Source organism: Rhineura floridana, chromosome 1, assembly GCF_030035675.1.
Source record: "Rhineura floridana isolate rRhiFlo1 chromosome 1, rRhiFlo1.hap2, whole genome shotgun sequence".
NCBI classification, from domain to species: Eukaryota; Metazoa; Chordata; class Lepidosauria; order Squamata; family Rhineuridae; genus Rhineura; species Rhineura floridana.
The window spans coordinates 173,108,050-173,133,085 of record NC_084480.1 but is presented as its reverse complement, the minus strand read 5'-3'; the positions used below and the strand labels follow the sequence as shown (position 1 = coordinate 173,133,085).

Below are 25,036 nucleotides of genomic sequence, written 5' to 3'. Positions count from 1 at the left end.
CTTTTCAGTGTTGACCTCTAATGGGTCAGAGAGTAGGCAAAGCTAGCAATACGTAACAGCATCTTCACCAGGCAGGATGGCTAAGATGAGGCATCCATAGGCTAGGCATGAAACCATTGGAGGTTATATACAGATAGGTTCTTTGAATGTACAAGGTGAAACACAGGAAGAACCAGGAGCCAGTGAGGAGTCAGTGCAGGAATAAGGAGCAAGGTAGGAAGCAAACAAAGATACCAGGGCCTAAGAACAACATGTATCTACCACAGCTTCTTCCCAAAGTTTCCCAGGAATTGTTTGTAAGATTTCCTCACAGAAACCTACTTCTCACCGAGATGGTAAACCTGTGTCTGGGCTGACTGCAGATGCACAGAGTGTTTCTATGTACAAAAATGACTGTGCTCTTAGAAAATGAGATGTCAGAGAGGAGGATTCTAGACTTTTAGCAAGGAGCAGGGGCTATGGAGGAACATTCAGCTATCAGAGTCCCCACCTGCAGTTTGAAATGATACAACCGAGATTCAGGTTTGCAACCTCAATGAGAACTGGGCCAGAAATACAGTTCCCAGAATGATTGTTGTACTGGCTGGCTGGCTGGCTGGCTGGATTAGAGACTGTAGGCAGGAAGTTATTTGGGGGTACAGTGGTAGACTGGCTTAATGCAGAGAGGGTGTTGATGGAAGGCCGAGGAAGCCCAGAAACTGCAAGTGTGAAGGAGAGGTGGCATGAGAGAACAAAGTTCCAGCCCAGTTCTCAGAAGGACCCAGCCAGATTCAAAGCACTCTGCAGCTAAACTCCCTGATAGTTGTGAATAGTGGCCAGGATTATCATTTCAGTGAACTGGTTTTGAATTTCTCTACCAGAGTAATTTGGCATTTAGTATATGACATCTGATATTTGAAAATATTTGATAGCAAAGTGATATATAATATTTTGGTTGTTTAGGCAATATATATAAAAGCTTACATTCAGCAGTATTTCATATTCTATATGCAATTTGCTTTTGCTTTTATACATTGAATTTTAATCTGTGCTTCAGTTTTTAATTAATTTGTTGTAGCTTTTTCGTATACTATATTTTCATGTTGTTTATTTTGCTTTATGAGCCACCCAGAGAACTCCTCTTATGGGGCAACTTTATAAATGCATTCTACAATAATAATGTTAATTCCTTGGCAGCTTGATTTGGTCTGTAGTTTTAATCTCTTGTTGTTATCTAAACTATTTTTCGTGTGTCAAAAGTAGATTGAATTTAATGATTAGCAATAGCAGGAGCAAACTTATATTAATTCTTAATAAGACTTTGTTACTGCCATACATGTTTTTAGCCTCAAACGGTTGATGTCTGTGCCCTGGGATCCTTGGAAATATTCTTTAGCTGCATTTTCTACCCACGGTTACAGCCTGGGAGATTGCTAAGGAAGATTACTATGATCAGAAAAATAGAGAGAGAGAGGTCTGTTCCATCAGTGGGCATCAGCAACTCAGGCACAATATATTAACCCTAAGGTGATGTTCTCTTGGGCTGCACCAGATACCATATTTAATACAAATAGTAGAAAACATTAAATGCAGGAATTTTAATTAACAGAAGTTGGAATGATGCATGGAGTTATTTCATTAGCATCCCTTGATTATAGACCTTTAAGCAGTTCCATCATCACTTGTGTACAATTTCTTATCTATGGATGTGAAGAGATCCGAAGTTGCTTCTATGAAAAGCACTGAAGAGAAAGAAGAAAGTGGAACCTCTCTTGGTCCTGAAGGCTCTAAGAAAGGAGCAACATGCCAGTATAGAAATTCTATATCAGCCTGATGGGGGCTGTGTTCCATGCCAGTATACTTTGTCTAAGACTCCAGTGGGGACATTGTGTGCCTTTTGGGAGGTCACTGCTATAGTGAGAAATACTATGGGCTTCAGCTGGGAGGAAGGGCGGGATATCAGTCAATCAATCAATCAGTAAACAAACAAACACAAATAAATAGGCTTGACTTTAAAATAGAAGCTGTAAGTTTAATGTGAAAATGGTGGAGGTCTTTGCCATGAAACATACAGTGGTGCCCATCTTGGAATGGCCCCAGATGCTATGGAAGAAAATACCCAACAGATTGTACATAGGTCAGAATAAACTCTATTCATGCCAAAGAGGATGCTTCTACTTACAGCGAACAACTCACTCCAGAGACAATGGAGAAGCAGTGATGTTCAGTATTTCCAGACCTTTGCCTTTAAAGCCACAAGCTGTGTTTCAAAGGCAGTTTTTAGTCACAAATACTCCTCTGGATAGTGAAGGCCAGTCTAGCTAACAGAATGCCAAATGCCATATGAACAACCTGTGATCTTTGTCCTGCATTGTTTGCATGTGTTCCTGAAAGAGAACTATCACCTTAAATACATCCTGTCTGTTTCTTTTCCAATGTGGAATCCCACATACAGGAGGTGTCCACCTTCCCATCCACACAGATAGTATCCTCTAGGACAAATCCAGATGCTCCATTTTGTGATGGAAGTAGAAGACAGAGGATACCACTCTCTCAACAGCAGTGTGGCTCGTCTGACTCCTCACTGAGGTCCTCCATGACAACACTTGAAAGATCCTTTCGTCTGATTCCTTCCCTAACTCTTTTCTTACTTATCTCCATTACCGAAGGTGTTTGTTAGGTGTCTTGTGATTAATACACTGTTTAGGAGGGAGCTGCCCTTCCATGGGACAGTCTGAGAGACAACAGGAATAGGCTGGAATACTGCTAGAATTAGCAGTATCCTCTGCTAAAGACCTAGGTGCTAAACACCTTGTCACATGCTTTGGTGCAGGAGGAAGCGTCCCAGACTTTCAACTGTTTCTGCCTCAGGGACAAGGTTCTTGCTGATAAAACTCTTGTTAAGTGTGCCCCTCCTGACTTTTGAGTTCAGAGACTCTGATTTCCTTTGGCATGGCATGTTTTATTCTGCTTCATGCATTGGCTAAAAAGCTGCTAAAATTTTGGGAAGGACTGGAGATGTGAATAGACTTTCCTAGTTCACTTCATTTGGAGAATATAGAGTACATTCCATTTGAAGAACAAAGGCCATAATGGGAGTGAGCTTTGAAGTGCTTTCCTGCCTCTGTTATTGAATGCCATTCATTTTAAGAAATTTCAGGCAATCAACTTGGGTCTTTTAAAGTGATCTTATGTTCAGCAAATGGCAGCATATCACTTAATTGTGCAGTGACTGGGATTGCCTTTTATAAAAAAAGTCAACAGAATTTGTAGTTAACTGGTTTAGCTTATAGCCCTGAACATTTTGGACAAAGGATGTTCATTTATGAATTTAAATGCTTGTGACATTCATTCATGAATTTAAAAGCTTGTAATGACATAGGATTTATTGTTCATATAATTATCTTGGGAAATTCAGTCACTGACAGCTGGCAAATAGGTTTCCAGCTCTTCAACATTTGTGCTGGTGCTTTAAGACCTCCCCCACACCATTGCTGGAGTTGGGGAGGGAGATAATGGCTAATCCACTGCAAATAGTCAGAAGCTTCCTCGATTTCAGGAACCCTGTATCTGCTTTGACTGACAACAAAGCTCCTCCCCTCTTGATTCCGGTATGGACTAAGCACTGCTGCTTTTTCTGTGGAAGGAAAACAGATAAAAGATGCAGATGGCGCACTGTTCTCTCAGCTGAAGAAAACAAGAAAACAGGATTCTGTGTTATTTCCTTGGCTGTGCTGGAATTGGAGAAGACAGAAGTCCAGCAAAGGAAGAGGATAGCACATTATGCTATCTCCAGGAGAAAGACAACTCCTGCAATCACAAGTAAGAGCTTTGCTTTTGGTTTCTGTCTCTCTCCAGAGTGCTGGAGAGATGACACAGCTCCATTATTCCATTCCTGAGGAGTTAAGCTGCTGGGGCCTTTGTTGGGGATGTGGCTAAAGACTTGGGTATGGATGTTACCTGGGAGATCATGGTTGGCTCTGCGGAAAAGTACTTTGCAGCCAAGGCTCTGAGTGGTGGCTTGGTAGTGAAAGAACAGCTGGACCGAGATAAGCTTTGTGTGCCCAGCTTGCACTGTCTGCTGTCTCTAGAGGTCCTGCTAGCGAACCCTACAGCCCCCTCCCATCGTGTGGAAGTACAGCTTCTGGATGTGAATGACAATGATCCAGTTTTCCTTACCAGTCTCACCCATTCAGAGATTGCAGAGTCTGTACTGCCAGGGGCCTGCTTCCCACTGGAAGGTGCTGAAGATTTGGACATTGGTGCAAATTCAGTCAGCACCTACCAGCTAAGTTCATGTGGACAATTCATTCTCAGCATTAAGACTCATAAAGGTGGCAGCAAACCTGAACTGGTTCTGGAGAAGGCACTGGATAGAGAGCAACAGCAGATTTACCCCCTGGTACTTACAGCTCTGGATGGAGGAGTTCCTACTGAATCTGGAACTGCTCAGATTCTAGTTTCAGCTTTAGATGCCAATGACAATCCACCTGTCTTTAACCAGTTGGTGTACAAAGTTAGCCTACTAGAAAATGCTCCAGTGGGGGCTCTTCTGGAACATTTAAAAGCCACAGACAAGGATGAGGGAACCAAATGGGAAGGATTCCTACTCCTACAGCAGCCACACTCCACAGAAATTTCAGAAAATGTTCAGCCTTAATGAAGAAACTGGGAAGACAAGAGTCCTGGGAAGTGTGGCTTATGAAGATGACACATTGTAGAAATTGATGCGAGGACCATGGCCAAGGGTCACCTTCCATGGACACATACTGCAACATTTTAGTGGAGGTAGCAGATGTGAATGATAATGCACCCCTAATCAGGTTCACTTTCCACACTACCACCATACCAGAAGATGTTCCCCTAGGTACCATAGTAGGGCTTCACAGTGTCAGTGATGGAGATTCTGGGCAAAATGAAGAAATGCAGCTTCATCTCCCTGCAGATATCCCCTTCCAGATTGTACCTACATTTAAAAAACATTACTCTTTGATCACCAGCGGCTCTCTAGATGGGGAGGAAATTTCACAGTATAAGGTTATGATTATAGCTATAGATTCTGGTTCTCCACTTCTTTCCAGCCAGATAAATTTCCTTGTAAACCTATCTGATCTGAATGATAACCCACCCCACTTCTCACAGCTTGCATATGAGACCCTTATAACAAAGAACAATGCTCTGGGAATGGCAATAATTTCTGTATCCGCCTTTGATCCTGATCTGGGCCAAAACTCACACCTGTCTTATTCTTTAGTGGTAAAATAAATGTACTGCCTTCAAGTCGATTCCGACTTCTGGCAACCCTACGAATAGGGTGTTGATGAGGCTGAGAGGCAGTGACTGGCCCAAGGTCACCCAGTGAGCTTCATGGCTGTGTGGGGATTCAAACCCTGGTTCCTCCTACATCTAAGTCATGGAGAATGGCACTATCTCCAGTGGCTGTTCATTTGACTGAACAAACACAACATATGACTTTTCAGATTCAAGCTAAGGATAATGGTTCTCCTTCACTTAGCACCAATGTGACTGTCTCTATCTTCATCATAGACCAGAATGATAATCCTCCTCTTATTGTCTACCCTAAAACAAGGAAGGGAGTCCTAGCCCAGAAACCAGTCCCTTTTTCTGCACAAGGAGGTTACTTGGTCACCAGTTACAGCTGTGGATGCAGATTCTGGACAGAATGCATGGATTTTTTATAAGCTGCAGCAAGCCACAGCACCAAGCTTTTCAAATATCAGCATTCACAGGAGAGATCCAAACTATCCGAGCCATTCTGGAACAAGTCACCCCTTCCCAAGAGATTTTGAACAATGGGAAACCACCCCTCTCTGCCACAGCCACTCTGATTCTTAATCTAGAATGTGAGCATAAACTGGACATGCCAGACCTCAGAGAGTCCAGCATGAAATGGGATGGGCTATCCCACCTGACCTTGAAGCTCATTATTGCTCTGATAGCAATTTCGGGACTTTCTACTCTGGCCTTTATATTCTTAGCTATGAAGTGTCCATAAAATGGAATTTTCTATGGCCTTTATTGGGGAAGATGCTCTTTTACTTTCCTAAGGCCTGGTCAGACCCACTTTTCAGAAGGGAGAAATTTGAGGATTTCAGAGCCAGTCACTCAGCAGGATATCAACAGCACAGACACACTTCTAGCCAGTAGTCTTTCCCAAGAATCAAATGAGATGAGGCATGAAATACTATTCTATAAGCACTTCATGTAGCACTCTTTGATTTTGAACCTGTCTCTGGTTATGGAAGCAATTGCAGTATCCATGCTATTCTTTAAGGGCTGTAGCTCAGTGGTAGAGATTTGCCTAGTGTGGAGACGGACCCAAGTTCAATCCCCGGCATCTCCAGGTAGGGTTGGGAAGGAGTCCCACCTGAAACCCTGGTGAGCCAGTGTCAGTCAGTGTAGATAACTGGACCAATGGTATGACTTTGTGTGAGACAGGTTCCTACGTTCCTAGAAGAAGCTCAGAAAGAGTAGCAATTGTTCGCCCTGTGGATATTTGGGGGAAAGTAATGCTTTTAAACTACTGGGACATAGATTTTAGATTAAATATTAGCAAAAGGGTTGTAGCCAGAAAAAAGTTCAACAGTTGAATAATGTTCCAGGGGAGGTTGTAGAATAATTATCCTTCTGATATTTTTGAAAGATTGGTGGAGAGAGGGGGAATGAAGAGGGTGAAGAGTCAGGAATGCTTCAAGAATGGGATACCCTATCTTAGGACAAATGCTATTCAAAGCCACACCATAGACTTTTGGTTACAATGGTTCTGTTTAGAAATACTGCTGCATTGATTGTAATGTTCTAATTCTGGAAAGCCAAATGAATGGCGCTGGGAAGTCTTAAGCAATTTTGAAGGTTATGCATTCTTCACTGTGCGGTGGATGTTCCTGTGCCTGCATTTGAAAATGAATGTTCTGAAAGGGTCTGTTTGCCTTGGTAACGCCTAAAATCTTTAGATACATTTATTTAAGGTACTTTGCAAAATGCAAAAGCACTTTCTGTAAGAGTTTCTCCTCTCATCTTTCCTCTTTTCCGCTGTAACAAATATCTTTTTCATAGCCAGTGAAAAATCAGACCAGTTGTTAGCTGGGGAGACTATGGTTCTGTATTCCCTACAGCTGAGAGTTTGTCTTTTATTCAGATGAGATGGAATGAATCTAGCTAATGTGAACAATGAGGATTTGTACTGTTTATGCTTCCCGGACGTGCTGTTTCCTTGAGAACAAGAATCTGAGCTGCTAAACTTAGCTGCCAAAACCAATGGTAAACCAGCCTCTTGAATAGTCACATTTAGGGGTGAAGTATGGGGGTGATCAGTCCTGGCACCTCAACTTTGTGTGTTGAAACCGCTTTAAGAGTGTCGGTGGAGTTGTCATTGGTGGAGAGTGGATGGAGCTGTCATCTAGTCAGGTGCTGATCCAGATTTTGGGGGGAGGGGGATCAGCTCTTTCTGCCTTGACTTTCCTTCTCCGTCGCTATGGCTGTAATTCAGCTTCCCTCCCCCAATCCACCCCCTCAACTCTCTGACTAACACTCTGTTGCTGCAGCAAGGCTAGCTCAAAAGCTACTTTAATTCATTTGGAAGGAACTACCGAGGGATTTAAAAAACAACACTCACCCAGGTCCTGGAACCTCCTTATCACTGGAATATCACAAAGACTCCTTCTGGAAGAGGACTTTTTCTGAAATGGAGCCACAATTATCCTGGCAACCCCCTTTCAAATGGCAAGTACTGGGTTTGTTTTTGCTGTTCAGCCGGGCATTGGTTACAGGACAGATCCATTATTCCATGGTGGAGGAATCGGAGCTGGGGACCATAGTGGGGAAGGTGGCTCAGGACTTGGGCTTAGCAGTGGCAGATCTTTCAAGTCGCAGGCTGAGGCTGGGCTCTGAGGAGAACAAGAGATACTTTGCAGTTAACTTGGCCAACGGTGCTCTGATAGTGAATGAAAAAATAGATCGAGAGACCCTATGCGGAGCAAGCTCGGTGTGCTTATTGCCAGTCCAAGTAGTGATAGAAAATCCCTTGGAGCTTTTTCACCTGGAGGTAGAGATCCTGGACTTAAATGACAATTCCCCTGGTTTCCTCACTCCCAGGCTTGTACTGAGGATAGCAGAGTCTGCCACCACAGGGTCACGCTTTCCACTGGAGAGCGCTCATGATGCGGATGTGGGGTCCAATGCAGTCAGTGCCTACCAACTCAGTCCCAACCCCCACTTCTCACTTAACATAAAGAACGTGAAGGACGGCAAGCTTTTACCTGAGCTGGTGCTAGAGCAACCTTTGGATAGAGAGCAACAAGCAGAACACCAGCTCATCCTGACTGCCTGTGATGGGGGGGAACCTGTCCTGTCAGGAACAGCTCAGCTCACCATTGTGGTCCTCGATAATAATGACAATGAGCCTGCATTTGATCTTCCTGTGTACAAGATAAGTCTTTTGGAGAACATCCCTGTGGGCTCTTTGCTTTTCAAACTTAATGCAACTGACCCTGATGCAGGTTCTAATGGGGAAATACAGTATTCCTTTGGAATCCATACACCCGATTCCATTCAGAAATTGTTTGGCTTGGATCCCCATACAGGTGAGATCCATGTCCAAGGAGTTGTGGATTTTGAAGAATCCCATTTTTATGAACTTCATGTAAGGGCCAGAGACAAGGGCATTCCACAAATGGAAGGCCACTGTGTTATCCATGTTGAAGTTGAAGATGAGAATGACCATCCCCCAGAGGTTCTTCTTACCTCCCTGGTAAACCCAGTGCCAGAAAACACCCCTTTAGAGACAGTTGTGGGGCTTTTCAATGTAAGAGACCAAGATTCAGGTGCCAATGGAAAAGTGAGCTTACAAATATCACCAAACTTGCCCTTTAAAATTAAATCTTTTGACAACCACTATTCTTTGATTACATTTGAGAAGCTAGACAGGGAAACAGTCTCTCAATACACTATCAAGCTGACGGCCCAAGATTCAGGGTCCCCACCTTTAATCACAGATGTCACTGTCTTGCTGAACATTTCAGATGTTAATGATAATGCCCCATACTTCTCTCAACATTCCTATAACTCCTTCTTGAAGGAGAACAATCCACCCGGCTCTCTGCTATGCACTGTGGTTGCCTCTGATCCTGACGAGGGTGACAATTCCCGGCTTACTTACTCAGTGGCAGGAAGTCAGATCCAAGATGCTCCAGTCTCATCTTTTATTTACATCAACCCAGATAATGGGAACATCTATGCTCAGCACTCCTTTGACTATGAGATGCTTCAAGTGCTGCAAATCCCCGTCATTGTGCATGATGCTGGGTCACCCCAGCTGAGCTCCAGTGTCACTGTCTACCTCTTCATACTGGATCAGAATGATAATGCACCTGTTGTTTTGTACCCAGTGACTGGCCAGGAATTGTCAGCACTCCAGAGAATCCCTCAGTCTGCACCGGCAGGCTATGTGGTCACAAAAATCACAGCAGTGGATGCAGACTCTGGCCATAACGCCTGGCTGTCTTATTCCTTGCTTCCCCAGTCTACTGACCCCTCTTTGTTCCGAGTGGCTCCCTACACTGGGGAAATTTGGACTGTTCGAGATTTCCAAGAAACGGATCTCCCAGCACAGAAAATCCTTGTTCTGGTGAAGGACAATGGAGAACCACCTTTGTCCACCACCGTCACCATCTTGGTCTCACTGGAGGATAAAGTACCTGAGGAAGGGCCTCAATCGCACGACTTCCTGACTCATCCCAAAGAAAAATCTGACTTGACCCTCTATCTGATTATTGCACTGGTGGCAATTAGCATTGTGTCCCTTGTTACGTTCATCATCTTGTCTGCAAAATGCTTTTGGAATAAAAAAGACAGAGATTCTTCTTGCTGTAGCCTGAGTGATACTCCTGCCAGGGATGTTTTCAAACAATCCAGCCCCAAGCTGCAACTGAATTCAGATGGCACACTGAAATACATGGAGGTTACACTCAGGCCCACAGACTCTCAGAGTCAGTGTTATAGAGCCAGCTATTCTCCAGGGTCGGACAGAAGTGATTTCACCTTTATGAGGCCTGTGGATTATCCTCAATCAAGTACTCTGACAAGAGAATTTGACTCTTTCTTATCTCGTACTGATACACTGAACCATTCCAGGCAGGTGAGGTGGCATTTTGTCCTCTTTTTTCCCCCCAAATGAATTTGGTGTCTCCAGTAACACTTTGAAACATGATTGAGGGCTAATTCATCTATTCTCAGAGTAGGGTGGGACCTACTTCTCCATAGCCTAACCCTGCATCATTTTGCCAATGTCTTGGGAAAGAGAAAGCAGGAGAGGGGCCCAAATTACACTGATTTCTTCCCACACCCTTCCTGCCTTTGACTGGTGGCGGCCCTGAGAGAAAGTTGGGCTAGGGGAATAGGGGCTGGATTTGGGATGTGGACAATAATAAAAGGATCATTTAAAATCATCCTTCAGATGGTGCTTGTCATAAAGTCAGCTCTTTACATTTTTACAACAGCAAAGTCCTTACCCTGTGCAATTAAACATTTCCTTAGATTTCCCTCCCCCCCCGAGAATATTTCCAATAATAATAATTTTTAAAATGCTGATCACTGTCCTGAGTTTTTACATTGGAAGGGTGGGGCATAACTAGGATTCTGAAATAAATAAATCTTAAGCTAGATACGAATCCTGTAGCATAGAAACAGTTAAACTGATTGGGAAGCTTAGAATGGAATAAGGGAAACTATTGTTTGCTAGCATTCATTGAACTATCTTTGCTCATAAAAAATGACAAATCAGCTGTTCTTTTGTGGATATAATATATGAGGAGTCAGACTGTGCTTTTAGAGTAAATGTTTCTTTGCAGCTAATGCTTCTAAGGGTCCAATAGCTAGTACGGAAGCCAAAACCAGGCAAGATTTTGGGCTTTGTTTTCCATTTTCTGCCATTTAGCCTGGTGTCTCTAGGTTAAAAACAGCAGGTTACGCGGTCCTTTTTCGCACAGTAGCAACTTCCAGACGTGGATTGGTGCGTGTGTTGCTGTCCTGGGAAGCAGTCTGCTGATTGGATAAATAGGAAGGCAGTCTCAGCCAATGAACAGGAGGTTAACATTGAAGATCTGCGGCGCGTACCACTCCCCTCCACAGCTCTGTCAATCTCTCTCGAACCAAAACAATGAATGAGAGAGGTAAACACTGACCACAGACCCTTTTTCTCTCATGTATTTCATATTTCTTCGAGATAGGTGGTGTGTCCTCCAGGGGGTTAAAGAGATACTGTCTGCTATAAATAGCTCCTGCTTTGCAGTTTTAGAGCTTCCTGCTGTGGATTTCAGAAAGATGCTTAGAACAGAAAACCCTGCCTGGCGTTTGGGACTCCTGCATGCCTTTGCTTTCTGTCTGTTTCTGAGTGGCTGTTTTGCACAGATCCGTTACTCTGTCCCAGAGGAACTCACTCGAGGAGCCTTTGTAGGAAATGTTGCTAAGGACTTAGGAATGGATGTGACAAAGCTTGCAGCTGCCAATCTACAGGTGCTTTCTGATTCTGACTCCCAGTATTTCTCTGTGAATGTGAACACTGGAATCATAATAGTCAATGACAGAATAGACAGAGAGCAGCTCTGTGGGCAGAACCTGCGGTGTTTTTTGCATCTCAAACTTGCTATTGAAAACCCAGTGGAGTTCTATCGCATCGAAGTGGAAATTCTGGATATCAACGACAATGCTCCTGAATTCTCAAGTAGTACAATAGCTCTGCAGATCTATGAACTGGCTGCATTGGGGGCCCGTTTCCCTATCCCACATGCACAGGATTTAGACATAGGAACTAACACTTTGCAGACCTATCACCTCAGCGCCAATGAGAACTTCAATCTCAACGTGAAGGCACGTACAGATGGCACCAAATTTCCAGAGCTAGTTCTGGAGAAAGCACTTGACAGAGAGCACATGGCTGTCCACCATTTGATTCTGACAGCTGAGGATGGCGGCACATCCCCCAGATCTAGTGCAATCCGAATTGCTGTCCACATTCTGGATGCCAATGATAACCACCCAGTTTTTGACAAACCCACTTATTATACCCGCTTAGTAGAAAACTCTCCTCCAGGAACCCTGGTGATTAAGCTGAATGCAACAGACTTGGATGAAGGATCTAATGGAGAGGTACGGTATTCCCTCAGCAGTCATAACTCAGAAGCCTTGTGTAGGATATTTGCTATCAATGACACCACGGGGGAAATCCATGTCCAAGGAAGCCTGGATTTTGAAGTGGCCAATGTGTATGAGATCGAAGTGGAGGCTAAGGACATGGGCTCCCCTACTATGGAGGAGCATTGCAGTGTTATGGTCGAAGTCACAGATGTTAATGACAATGCACCTGAAGTCATTCTCACCTCTTTTTCCAGCTCCATGGGTGAAGATGCACCTCCTGGCACTGTGGTTGCTGTGATCCATGTCAAAGATAGAGACTCTGGGGATCAAGGAAAAGTCCAATGTGATCTGCCCAGAAACCTTCCTTTCAAACTTCGGAAAGACTTTGAGCATCAGTATTCCTTGCTCACCAGTGAGCAGCTAGATCGTGAGAGCACTCCTCAATACAATGTCACCATCTATGCCTTTGACCTGGGGAATCCACCTCTCTCCCAGCACACATCTTTTTCCATAACTCTGGCAGATGTCAATGACAACCCACCTCATTTTGACAGACCATTTTATGAAGCCATCATAGAAGAGAACAATCCAGTAGGGGTGGTACTACTTAGAGTTTCTGCAACAGATGCTGATAAGGACCAGAATTCCCGTCTGTCTTATTCTGTTTTGGCTAGCCCAGGGCCAGGATTAGTTGAGGATCTGACCTTGTACATTTCCATCAACCCAACAAATGGAGATGTTTTTGCAGAGAGCCCCTTTGATTATGAGCATGCCAATCATTTTCAGTTCCAAGTGGAGGCATGTGATGGTGGCTCCCCTCCACTCTGCAACAGAACCATGGTGCACATCTACCTCCTAGATCAGAATGATAATGCACCCTGGATTCGATTCCCTTTTACTACTGGAAAAGATACTGTTGTTCAGTTCAGGATTCCACGTACTACTGCAGCCAATGCCTTAATCACAAAAATTATGGCAGTGGACTTAGACTCTGGACAAAATGCTTGGCTCTCTTACCATGTAGAGCAAGCCACAGACCCCAGTCTTTTTAGCATGGCCCTTCACAGTGGGGAGATGAGGACTATGCGAGCATTACATGACCTAGACAGTCCTAGCCAGGAGCTTGTCCTGGTTGTCAAAGACTCGGGCAATCCTTCCATGTCCACTTCAGTCACTGTAATTGTGCTCTTGGAAGAGAACAGCCCTGAAGCCTTTCTGGGCTTAACAGCTCACTCAGTGGAAAGTGAGGGACCTCCCACATTGACTGTGTATCTTATCATCTCCTTGGCAGCAATTTCCACCATCTCATTGATGGGTTTGGTGGCCGTAGGAGTTCGATGCCTCCGCTGTGATGCACGTGCAACACCTACCATCTTTAGATGCTGTGGAAGCAAAGCTGGTGGGCTTGGAGATGCCCCAGATCACATGGTGGGACATTATCATTATCAGCTGAGCCCTGGAGATGCCATGATTGGAGTACAAGTGGCTACTTCTGGACCTCCTGCCCGTGGATACAGATCCTGCTTTTCTCCAGTCTCGGACATCAGCGAATTTGTATTCATGAAACCTAATTTGACTCTTAGGACAGCCTCTTGCAGCAATCTAAGCAAACCCAGCTTCTTTAGCAAGGTGAGAATTTGCCATGCAGTGTCCCCATTTTCTTCCAGTCGTGGGACCCCTATGCATGATTTGCTTTGGGTTTCCCTACACCTCGGAGAGCTGCCTGGCGTGGCGGTATGGGGGGAAAGCAGTGCATACTCTAATGCACACTGTGTTACATTGCACCTGTCTGCTCCAAAGCCCTTGTGTTTGTGCCTCCAATTTTCCTTTCTTTTGGGGGGGGGGGCGAGTGAAGAGGTTGCAGGAGGATAAAATCCCCTCCGCTTTCCTTTTTTTTAGGTTATAGATGCTGGCACCAGCTATCCCTGCCTGAGTTCTGCACCTTTGATTTCGGTGTGTGTTTTTTCGTCAAGAGAGTCATCAAGGGAGCTCTTTTGGCCAATGGCTCCCTTGGGCCAGTCCTCCAAATCTCTCCGCCGTGCTGGGAAGGAGGGGGGTCTGGGGGAGGGGGAGCCACGGCGTGTGTTTTCGGGGAAGGGGCTTCTCTGCTGCCTCGGGCGAAGAGGGAATTGTCACTTGTCTGTATCCGTTTCAGCGCCCCTTTCCTCTGCTGCTCCTTTTGCCAGCGCGCTGCTGCTGATCCCGGCGCTTCCACCTCCGCCCCCCTCCCCCGTCTCCAGCTGCAGTCCGCGCCTTGCCGCTGCGCAGCCCCTCTCGGGTCACCCCAGAGCCCACGCGAGCAGACCTCGGGGCGGGGGCGGGGGCCTCCGACGGCGGCAAGGAACCCCCGGGCTGGACACCTGGAGCAGAGGCGGCGGCAGCCGGAACCTGCTCTCCCCTTGAGCCAAGGAGCCAGGCATGGACGGCGGAGCGAGTTTGCAATGGCAGCTGCTGGTGCTCCTGGCTGCCGTGTTTACTCTGCCGGGTCTCATCCCCGCGCAGATCCGCTACTCAGTCCCGGAGGACAGGGCTCCGGGCTCCTCGGTGGGGAATGTGGCCAAGGACCTGGGAGTGGAGGTGCGGAGCCTGTCTGCTCGCCGCCTGCAGCTGGTCAGCGAGGGAATGCGCCACTACTTCCAAGTGAACCTGGCGGACGGCATGTTGCTGGTCAACGAGAGGCTCGACCGGGAAGCGCTGTGCAGATCCAGCCCCACGTGCTCTTTCCCTCTTCAGCTGGTGCTGGAGAACCCCTTGCAACTGAACCGGGTGGAGGTGGAGATACTGGACGTGAATGACAACGCCCCCAAGTTCCCCAAGGACGCCGTTGCGTTAGAAATCACGGAGGTGGCCAACCCAGGCACTCGTTTACGCCTGGAAGCGGCAGAAGACCCAGACACGGGCTCCAACTCTATTGCAACCTATGAGCTCAGCCCAAGTGAACATTTTGCCTTGAGCATCAACGTTAGGGGGGATGGGGTCAAAATGCCTGAAATTGTACTGGAAAAGCTTCTGGACAGGGAAAAAGCAGCCGTCCATCATTTAATCTTGACAGCTTTGGATAGTGGGAATCCTGTTCAGTCAGGCACTGCACAGGTGACAGTCCACGTCCTGGACGCAAATGACAACCCCCCAGTGTGTGAGCCACCGGTATCAAAAGTTTATTTGGAGGAAAATGTCCAGGTGGGGACTGTCGTAACAAAGCTCAATGTTACAGACTTAGATGAAGGTCCTAATGGAGAGATGGAGTATTTCTTCAAACCCAGCAATAGTGCGTCCCTGAAGCTCCTTGACTTATTTAGCTTGGATCCCCAAACAGGGGAAATCAGGACCAAAGCTTTGCTGGATTATGAAGAAGCCAGCGCTTATGAGATAGCCATCTACATAAAAGACAAAGGATCCCCTGCTATGGAAGGTCACTGCAACATCAGAGTGGAACTTGTCGATGTCAACGACAACAGTCCAGAGATTATGTTGACTTCTCTCTCTAGTCCAGTGCAAGAAGATGCACCCACAGGGACAGTCATTGCACTAATCCAGGCAAAGGACAATGATTCTGAGGAAAATGGGCAAGTCCACTTGGAGATTACAAGACACATACCGTTTAAACTGGTGTCTGCCTTTAAAGGGCATTATTCACTAGTGACCAAGGGACCCCTGGACCGAGAGAAGGTTGCTGGATATAATATCACAATTAAAGCAACCGATGCTGGGATGCCTCAAAAATCCACACACAAAAACATCTTTATTCAAGTCTCAGATGTCAATGACAACGCCCCCGCCTTCTCCATCCCTTCCTACACGGCCCACGTGGAGGAAAATATATCTCCCGGGACTCTAGTTTTTTCTCTGTCAGCTTCAGATCCAGATGTAGGTGTCAACTCCAAGCTGTCTTATTCCATCGTAGACAATGGAAATCATGGCCTGCCCATCTCGACCTATTTCCACATCAACCAAGAGAACGGCAGTATTTACACATCCAGGATTCTTGACTATGAGCAAGAAAAGGTCTTTCAAGTTGCAGTGGAGGTGAAGGATTCGGGTTTCCCACCCCTGAGCAGCACGGCCACTCTTCATTTGTTTGTTGTGGATCAGAATGACAACACCCCTGTGATAGTACACCCGCAGGTTCCCAAAGGCTCTGCCTTTCACCATTCAGTTTTACTCCCAGTGGAACCTGGATTCCTGGTAACTAAAGTGGTGGCTGTGGATGCTGACAGTGGCCACAATGCTTGGCTTTCGTATAATTTGCTTCAGGAGACAAATGAGGCCACCTTGTTCAAAGTGGAACGCCACTCAGGAGAGATCCGGGTTACTCGGGCATTGAGGGAGCCTGGGGTGTCCCACAGGTTGGTGGTAGAAGTAAAAGATAATGGAGTGCCATCTCTCTCAGCCTCATTGGTTCTAGTGATCTCCTCAGAGGATAATGCTGTGCAGGATTTTTCCAAGTCCTTGGACCGTCTTCCTAAATCACCTTCCAGGGCCCCCAGCTTAACTCTCTACCTTATCATCTCTCTTGTGGCCATCTCTCTGGTATCTTGTGTAATGCTGGCTGTTGTAGGAGCCAGGTGCTTCAAATCTGGCCTCTGTGTCCCCAGCTGGTCCATATCAGGCTGCTGTAGTAAGCGAACAGACAGGAAATCCACCATAAATTTCAGTGGGCGCCAAAATCCAGAAGGCTTTATCAGATACATTGAAGTGGGTGGAGCTGGAGCTCAGCACTACAAATCTTGTCTCTCTCCAATGTCTGAACAGGGAGAATTCTTTTTTGTTAAACCTTTCAGTCATTCCACTACAGCAGAAAGCATTCTTGCCTTTGAGCAGGCAGGCAGTGTTTTGCAGAGTCCCTCTGATGGGGTAAGGTACTCTAAAGTGATTCTTAAAACATTTCTGTTTGCAATCCCTATTTAACAGGACTTGCATCTGCTAGGGATGTGTGTGTGTGTGTTGGGTGAGGGGCTTCCTTCACTTTAGGCTTCCTTCATTTTGTAGAGATTCTGTGTTTTACAATGTTCATGGGGGCCTTTCATTTGTTTCCACACAGCTGTCTGTTCAGCAATCTCAGGATGCTCTGTGGTAAATTGGGATGGAAGCATGTGCATGGGTTGCGCTTGACTGGGACTCCCCTCACAACTGGGTTGTTTGGGTGATGCTCTGTGAATATGACTGAAGGGTGGTATAAAAATATTTATAATAAAATAACTGTATAAAATCAGATTTATACATGGGGCCTGCTAGTTGCTTGTCAGGCTTTTTAAAAACTCATTACAATTATTATTATGCCACCAGTGTAACAGAATAAAGAAAAGCAAAATCCATAGCCCTACCACAAGAAGCTTAGAATCTAAATGTAGGCAGAGTAGGGGGAGGAGGCAAGTTCAGTGAGGGATGAAGGAGAGCAGATGCAGTTACACATGAGCTCTGTTTCAGACCTTCTCCTCCACATATACAGCAAACATTTGGGGAAGAAGCCAGGTCTGAATAGACCCTGACTCTAGTTTCATCTCAGCTGGGGAGCAAAGCTAGAGGCTTAAGCCAAAGGCTTTATGGAAGAAGTAGGTTTTGAGCTGAGGTTCAAAAGAAGAGTGAAATGGCACTGCATGGATGTATATGTTTCTTTGTCAGATAGTTGAGGCATCTTTAAGTACATCTGTTTGCGCATGAAGTGCCTCATGGATCCTTTACCAGAAGAGATTGTAACTTCTTAAGATTAAAGGGGGGGGTGGATCTTTGGTGAGGGCTGCTGTGCTGAACTCATTAAAGGTGCTCTTTACATTTTATTCCATTATCATTCTGTGCAGCTGTCAGGCAAATCAAGATTTATCATAATTTCAGCGTAATATACTCAACTGTCATTTCATTTAATGATGAGATAATGAAATATTATTTACCGAGAGGAGTTCAGGAACCTGGGTTGCCTTAAAGAGAATGCATCTGTAAAGTGGACATAATTATTACAAACTGTTGTAAGCTGCCTTGAGGATCATGCAATCAAAAGACAGAGTATAAATCTTCTAATAAATAAATGAATAAACAAGTGACTTTGGAAAGTATGTGAAGATGATGCTGTTACTTTGCTATTTTAAGTGTGTTTAAATTTTGACATGCCACTATGGGGGCTTTGCCGAAAAGCAGTCTATATGTGTTTAAAATAGATAAGTCTAATAAATACATTATTCTAAGATATCACAGTAGCACTTAAGAAGCACCATGGGGACATATGACTATGGGATAATTCACTGAGAAGTTCATTCTATTGAAATGAATGGGCGTTTCATGTGCATCATGCCCTTTGCATAAGAGTTGTAGGAACCAGTAGTGACTGTAAATGAGACTGTATACTTTTAACTATAATACTTTTTGGTGCATATTTAATATTCTATTTCTGGATTTTTGTATAAAATAAATAAAAATAAAATATATTTTTTAAAAATGAAAATTTCCCATTGAGCTAACACAAGGGCCAGGAAGGAGCAAGCCCATAGTGAAAGGGGTAGGCTCAGCTTACTTAAGAAAAGCAGCAATGGATAATTTACAAAGCAGTAATTTTTAAAAATGTTCAGTGAATTTATCGCATCTTATTCCATTTTTGCTTCTTTCTTGCTTCTTAATTTGGCTGGCAGTATGAAGATAATATGCAATATTTTACAACACATGGCATTTTATTTTGATTGTTTTGCAATCCTTATTGTATATAGCTCTCACATACTAGCTTTTGCCACCTTGTAAAGCTTTTTGAGACTTGGAAACAGAGCCTTAACTTCATTTTAGGAATGGCTAAATCCACATTTAGAGGAAGGCAATGGTAAACCACCTCTGAATACCGCTTACCATGAAAACCCTATTCATAGGGTCACCATAAGTCGGGATCGACTTGAAGGCAGTTCAGTTTTTCCAAATCCGTATTTAGAAACTTACATAAACAGGTGCCATTTCCTAAACTTTCTAAACTACAGGGTTTCTTTTCTTAAATGAATGAGTGCTGTGGATGTTCAAAATACATTTAAATAAATGTCTTTATTTAGGTGTTTAAAGTTAGGATCCAAGGTTTGATTACTGTAGCCTCTAGCTCTCCAAATTATAGAAGCATCTGAAGAAGTGTTCACAATGAATAACTCATACTTGTGCAGCCCTTGTCTCTGGAAATTTAGTCTGCAGAGGTATATTTGTCTGTAGATATAGTACAATATAAGATAATTTTACACATACACATGCATAGGTAAATTTAGGAACCTGTTCAATTGAAACCAGCTGGATATTTTAAGCCTTTAGTGTTAGTAGATCTGCAATCAATAAAACATGCATAATTGTTCGTCTTTCTCCCCCACTCCTTTGCTGGGATCCCCCTGTTTTAGGGGGACACAGTATCACATTGGAGAAACACTGGCTAAGAACACAGTCCTAACCATGCCTATTCAGAAATAAGTCTTATTGAATTTAATTGGACTTACTTCCAGTAAGTGAGGTTTGGACTGCAGCATTGGGTTGTTAGAAATCCAAAGTTATTTGGATCATTTTGTCATTGCTTTAATGGGATGTTGATTATACCCGGAACTTAAAACACATATTCATTCATACATCCAAAAAACCTGCACATTTTCCCATTGTTACAGGGCATTATTACTGAAGGATTAATGAAGGAGAGTGGTATATCAACAATAGTGTGTCTTTCAGCTGTGCTCACAAAGAGCCATTCAGACATGCAGTTCATAGTGGCATTTTACATACTTCCTTATTTACAAAATGCATACATAGCACAATCAAGTCTGATATAGTGTCTTCTGTTGTGCCTTCAAAGAAATCATTATTGTTGTGGGAAATGGAATTCTTAATCTCTGTGGGTGAAATAGATTGCAAAGCTCCAAAGATGAATGGCAACAGAAGACATTAAATCAAAGCCTAAACATTGACCTGTTTTAAAATATATATAAATTAGGAAGTTCTATTAGGATTTCAGATACTGGCAATAGAGTAGATCTCTCTCAGTACCAATTAATTCTGCTCTCTCCCCCCCCCCCAATTATTCCTGATATTCTGGTGTTCTCTGGTTTAAATGATGCCCCTTCATGCTTATTTTATGCTTAATTTATTTCACTGAATAGTTTCTCAATGTCTTATCTTCTGAAAGATTATTTAGAGAATGTTCTTATCATGTTACTTAATCAAACATTCCTTTGGAAGTATTTCAGACCACATAGCAATGTTCTCTGCTTATGTGTACATTTGTGTGTATATCTTATATAGTTGAATCAGGCTGAGCTTAAATTTAGGAATAGAAGAATTAAACCCCTCTTTGTGTTTCTCTTGCAGCAAGCACAGCCTAACATGGACTGGCGTTTCTCTCAGGCCCAGAGACCAGGAACTAGTGGGTGAGTTATTTATTTTCTTTTATTCTGTAAATACGCTCCTAAATTTAAATTATACAGCCACAAGAGTGGCTGTATACCATAGTCAGCATAGATTTTTCTCATACCTCAATGTTAAATTGAAAATACCCCCATGCCATTCTGATGTTTGCCATAAGCTCATTTTAAAACAAAACCTTACAAAACTTATAGTTCTGAACTCAGAAACCCTTGCTTAACAACCCTCTAAATATTCATGGCGATTCACAAAACAGTCAGAGAGAATCAAGAGTTCAATGTGTAAAATGTATGGCATGGACTGCCTTCAAATCAATTCCGACTTATGGCGACCCTATGAATAGGGTTTTCATAGTAAGCGGTATTCAGAGGAGGTTTACCATTGCCTTCCTCTGAGGCTGAGGGGCAGTGCCTGGCCCAAGGTCACCCAGTGAGCTTCATGGCTATTGACACGATTGCTCCCGCGCGCCCTCTTCGATGCAGAGCTCATACAGCTCCGTGGTATACCCCGGAGCTGAGAGTGATGAAGCAAGAGAGAAGGAGGCTGGAGTGCAGATGGAGACGAACTCCAGACGGATGCAGTTATGCTTTGGTAAGTGCCTCTACTAAGTCGTATATAAAAGCGGTAAGGGTGGCGAAGAAGTTTCACTTCGCTGCCTCTATCAGGACATCTCTCTGCCGCCCTGCAGAGCTTTTTAGGGTTGTACGAAGACTCTTACATTCTGGTCCTCGAGATACTATTGAAACATCTGAAGCTCGCTGTAACGACATTGCAGGGCACTTCCAAAATAAAATTGCATGCATCTGTAGGGACCTAGACTCCGATGTTATGACAGACGAATCCATTGAAGTGTCCAGAACACGGTCTTGTCTTTCATTATTGGATGAGTTTCAGTTGGTGCAGCTTGAGGAAGTGGACAAGGTACTTGGATTGGTGCGGGCGACCACGTCTAGATCCTTGTCCATCTTGGCTAGTGAAGGCTAGCAGGACTACTACCACCGGCTGGGCCAAGGAAGTGATAAATGCCTCCTGGAGTGAGGGAGTAGTCCCTAGTAGCCTCAAGGAGGCAGTAGTAAGACCTCTCTTAAAGAAACCTTCCTTAGACCCAGATGACCTGAACAACTATAGACTGGTGGCGAATGTCCCCCTTTTGGGCAAGGTTCTGGAGCGGGTGGTTGCCGGTCAGCTCCAGGTGCTCTTGGATGAGACCGATTATCTGGATCCGTTTCAATCCGGTTTTAGGCCTGGTTTTGGCACTGAAACAGCCTTGGTCGCCCTGTATGATGACCTTTGTCGGGAGAGGGACAGAGGGAGTGTGACTCTGTTGATTCTCCTTGATCTCTCAGCGGCGTTTGATACCATCGACCATGGTATCCTTCTGGGGAGACTCGCGGAGTTGGGAGTTGGAGGCACTGCTTGGCAGTGGTTCCGCTCCTACTTGGCGGATCGTCACCAGAAGGTAGTACTTGGGGAACATTGCTCGACTCCTTGGACTCTCCATTGTGGAGTCCCTCAGGGGTCGGTTTTGTCCCCCATGCTTTTTAACATCTACATGCAGCCTCTGGGTGCCGTCATCAGGAGTTTTGGAGTGCGTTGCCACCAGTACGCTTATGACACGCAGTTCTATTTCTCCTTTTCATCTTCTACAGGTGAGTCTGTGGATGTGCTGAATCACTGCCTGACCGCGATAATGGACTGGATGAGAGCTAATAAACTGAGACTCAATCCAGACAAGACTGAGACACTGTTGGTGAATGCCTTCCCTGCCCAGATGGTGGATGCTTACCCTGTTCTAGATGGGGTTACACTCCCCTTGAAGGAACAGGTTCGTAGTCTTGGGGTTCTTTTCTATCCTTCCTTGTCTCTGGAGGCGCAAGTGGCCACGGTGGCAAGGAATCCATTCTACCACCTTCGGTTGGTAGCCCAGCTACGCCCCTATCTGGACAGGGATGACCTCGCCTCAGTTGTTCATGCTCTGGTAACTTCTAGGTTGGATTACTGTAATGCGCTCTACGTAGGGCTGCCCTTGAAGACAGTTCGGAAGCTTCAGCTAGTGCAAAACGCAGCAGCCAGACTGCTGACGAGGACCAGCCGGTCAGCGCATATAACACCTGTTCTGGCCCGTTTGCACTGGCTACCTATTTGCTTCCGAGCCAGATTCAAGGTGCTGGTTTTGACCTATAAAGCCTTATACGGCGTGGGACCGCAGTATCTTGTGGAACGCCTCTCCCGCTATGAACCGACCCGGTCACTTCGCTCAGCGTCTAAGGCCCTCCTCCGGGTACCAACCCATCGGGAAGCCCGGAGGACAGTTACTCGATCTAGGGCCTTTTCTGTAGTGGCCCCCGAATTGTGGAATAGCCTCCCCGAAGAAATACGCCTGGCGCCGACGCTTCTATCTTTTCGGCGCCAGGTTAAGACCTGGCTATGCTCCCAGGCATTTTAAAGCGTTTAATGTTACAATTTTAAATCTCTTTGTTTCAGTTTATTTATTGTGATATTTTGTATTTCTGTACTTTTAATCTTTTGTACACCGCCCAGAGAGCTATTCGCTATGGGCGGTTTAAAAATGAAATAAAATAAATAAATAAATAAAATGGCTATGTGGGGATTCGAACCACCCCTTTTGGACTGTTTTCTGTCAGTTCTCATAATTTGTTTTAATTAATTAAAAATCACCCATGTTCACAGAGTACCTATACTCCTATTACTGACCTTGCCCCATTCTCTGACCTTCATCTTCTGCAGTTTAAAACTAAAAATAAAATGCCTGGCTGATTTTTAATTAATTTAAGAAATTTGGCATTGAAGTCAATAAGACCGGGCATGCACAGTAAGAATCAACTGTCAGTGATCTAAAAGCCAGACTCACAGCTACTTGACTTGGCTAATCAGGGGGCCACACCCACAACAGACTTTTATTTCACTTTAGACAGTCATGGCTTCCCCCAAAGAGTCCTGGGAAATGTAGTTTCTGAAGGGTGCTGAGAGGATACTCCTGTTCCCCTGACAGAGCTCCAGTAACCAGAGTGGTTTAACAGTCATTCGTTCTGATTTGAAGCTCTGTGAGGGGAACAGTGGATCTCCTAGCAACTCTCAAAATCCTTCACTAACTACACTTCCCAGGATTCTTTGGGGGAAACCATGACTGTCTAAAGTGGAATAAAGGTTTGGTGTGGATGTGGCCAGAACAGCTTTGGTTTAAATTTGGGTGAGAGACTACGTGTGTCTGCTGTAGAATAAAAAGGTGGGGGAAACGCTGAAAAAGAATGATACTGTTCACAATGTTTTCCTTTTGGACAGGAAAGGGGCTTCCCCTCTGCCCAGTGCCCACCCACTCAATCTCCCTATCTGGGTTGGTCTTTCACAGTCCAATCCACTTCCTGTGTAGCTTGGAAGATCAGCACAGCACATGTCTTGTTTCTGCTATTTGGGCTGATTGCAGGTGTTGCCACCACTCCCCATATGCTTAGAGGCACAAGTTACAAATTTTTTCAAGATACGCAGGAAATGGACTGGACTGTGAAAGACTAACCCAAATTGTGTTTGGATTTTTACACATTTGTAGGGCAGTACAATATCTGAGGGAGGAGGTCAGGTCTCCTGCTCGCCTGGTACATTCACTATAGGTGCCCAATTTCCCTGCTTTGTAAAGTTTGATAGAAATATCTGTTGGCAATAGGAACGTTCTTAAACCGCAAGGTTTTTTGCCTATGTGTGAATTCTGGATTTTAGTTCTGTGTTGTTGTCGAAATGAAGAGAATATATTTATGTATAGATAAGGCAGTAATAGATTGATCTTTCTCTCTGCCTATTCTGCCTCCATTTCTCTAATACAGCATACTAGAAATGTATTCAAAGAGGGTCATGTCAGTTTCTATCTATCTCACCTTTTGGTTTTATGTATTCAGTTAAAAAACAATATTAGGGCAGGGATGGAGAACCTGTGGCCTTCCAGATGTTGGTGGACTACAACTCCCCTCTTCCCTGATCATTGGCCATGCTGGTTAAGACTGATGAGAGCTGGAGTCCAACAACATCTGAAGCGCCATAGATTTCCCATCCATGGATTAAGGCATGTTCTTATCATTCTGGCTGCCCAGTTCTATCTTCCGTTATCAAAAAGTGGGCTACAATGCTTAGTTCTGTATTGTTGAACAAGACGCAAGATTGTAAATGAGAAGATTAGATTACTTATCAACTCAGACTGTACGATTCAACAGTTAAGATAAAAACAGATTAAGACACATGTCAACTTCTACATGTCTGGATAGGCTTGCCTAAACAAAAATGTTTTTAGTAGGGGCTAAAAGAAGTATAGCGAAAGTGCTTGCCTGATGTCAGTAGACACAGCACTGCGTTCCAACATGTAGGTGCTGCCATGCTAAAAGATCCGTTTCTTACAAGTGCAGAATGAATATTATGTGGCAGCGATAAAGGGCCAGTTCCATAGATTGAAGTAGCTGAGTGGGCATATATGGAATAAGGCAATCCCACAAACAGTACAAAGCTGTTAAGGGCCTTATATCTCAATAGTAACACC

At 44.5% G+C, this 25,036-nt stretch overlaps 2 protein-coding genes across 29 annotated transcripts in view; both read left to right on the top strand.

Moving 5' to 3' along the window:
* The window catches only part of LOC133364983 (protocadherin gamma-C3-like), a 303,611-nt gene that overhangs the window by 246,227 nt on the left and 32,348 nt on the right, over positions 1 to 25,036 (top strand). For 24 of the 28 annotated variants that reach the window (XM_061586271.1, XM_061586231.1, XM_061586176.1 and 21 more), the window contains exon 2: positions 20,440 to 20,498. In XM_061586271.1, coding sequence (XP_061442255.1) covers positions 20,440 to 20,498 — 59 coding nt within the window. Of the gene's footprint in view, positions 1 to 3,744; positions 3,802 to 11,144; positions 11,169 to 13,542; positions 13,762 to 14,271; positions 16,441 to 20,439; positions 20,499 to 25,036 lie in introns of those variants that run through there. The other 4 variants (XM_061586389.1, XM_061586396.1, XM_061586365.1 and 1 more) reach the window with 4 other exon arrangements.
* LOC133375567 (protocadherin gamma-C5-like) lies at positions 7,685 to 11,044 on the top strand. The gene is made up of 2 exons (XM_061607320.1): positions 7,685 to 10,135; positions 10,934 to 11,044. Exons 1-2 carry the CDS (start codon positions 7,685 to 7,687, stop codon positions 11,042 to 11,044), a joined length of 2,562 nt encoding a protein of 853 aa, XP_061463304.1.

What these genes read in the sequence shown, in the direction of transcription:
- LOC133375567 (XM_061607320.1), top strand. Translation starts at nt 7,685, where the DNA reads ATGGAGCCACAATTATCCTGGCAACCCCCTTTCAAATGGCAAGTACTG. An exon ending in CACTGAACCATTCCAGGCAG is followed by an intron (nt 10,136 to 10,933) that starts GTGAGGTGGCAT and finishes TCTGCCATTTAG; the next exon opens with CCTGGTGTCTCTAGGTTAAA.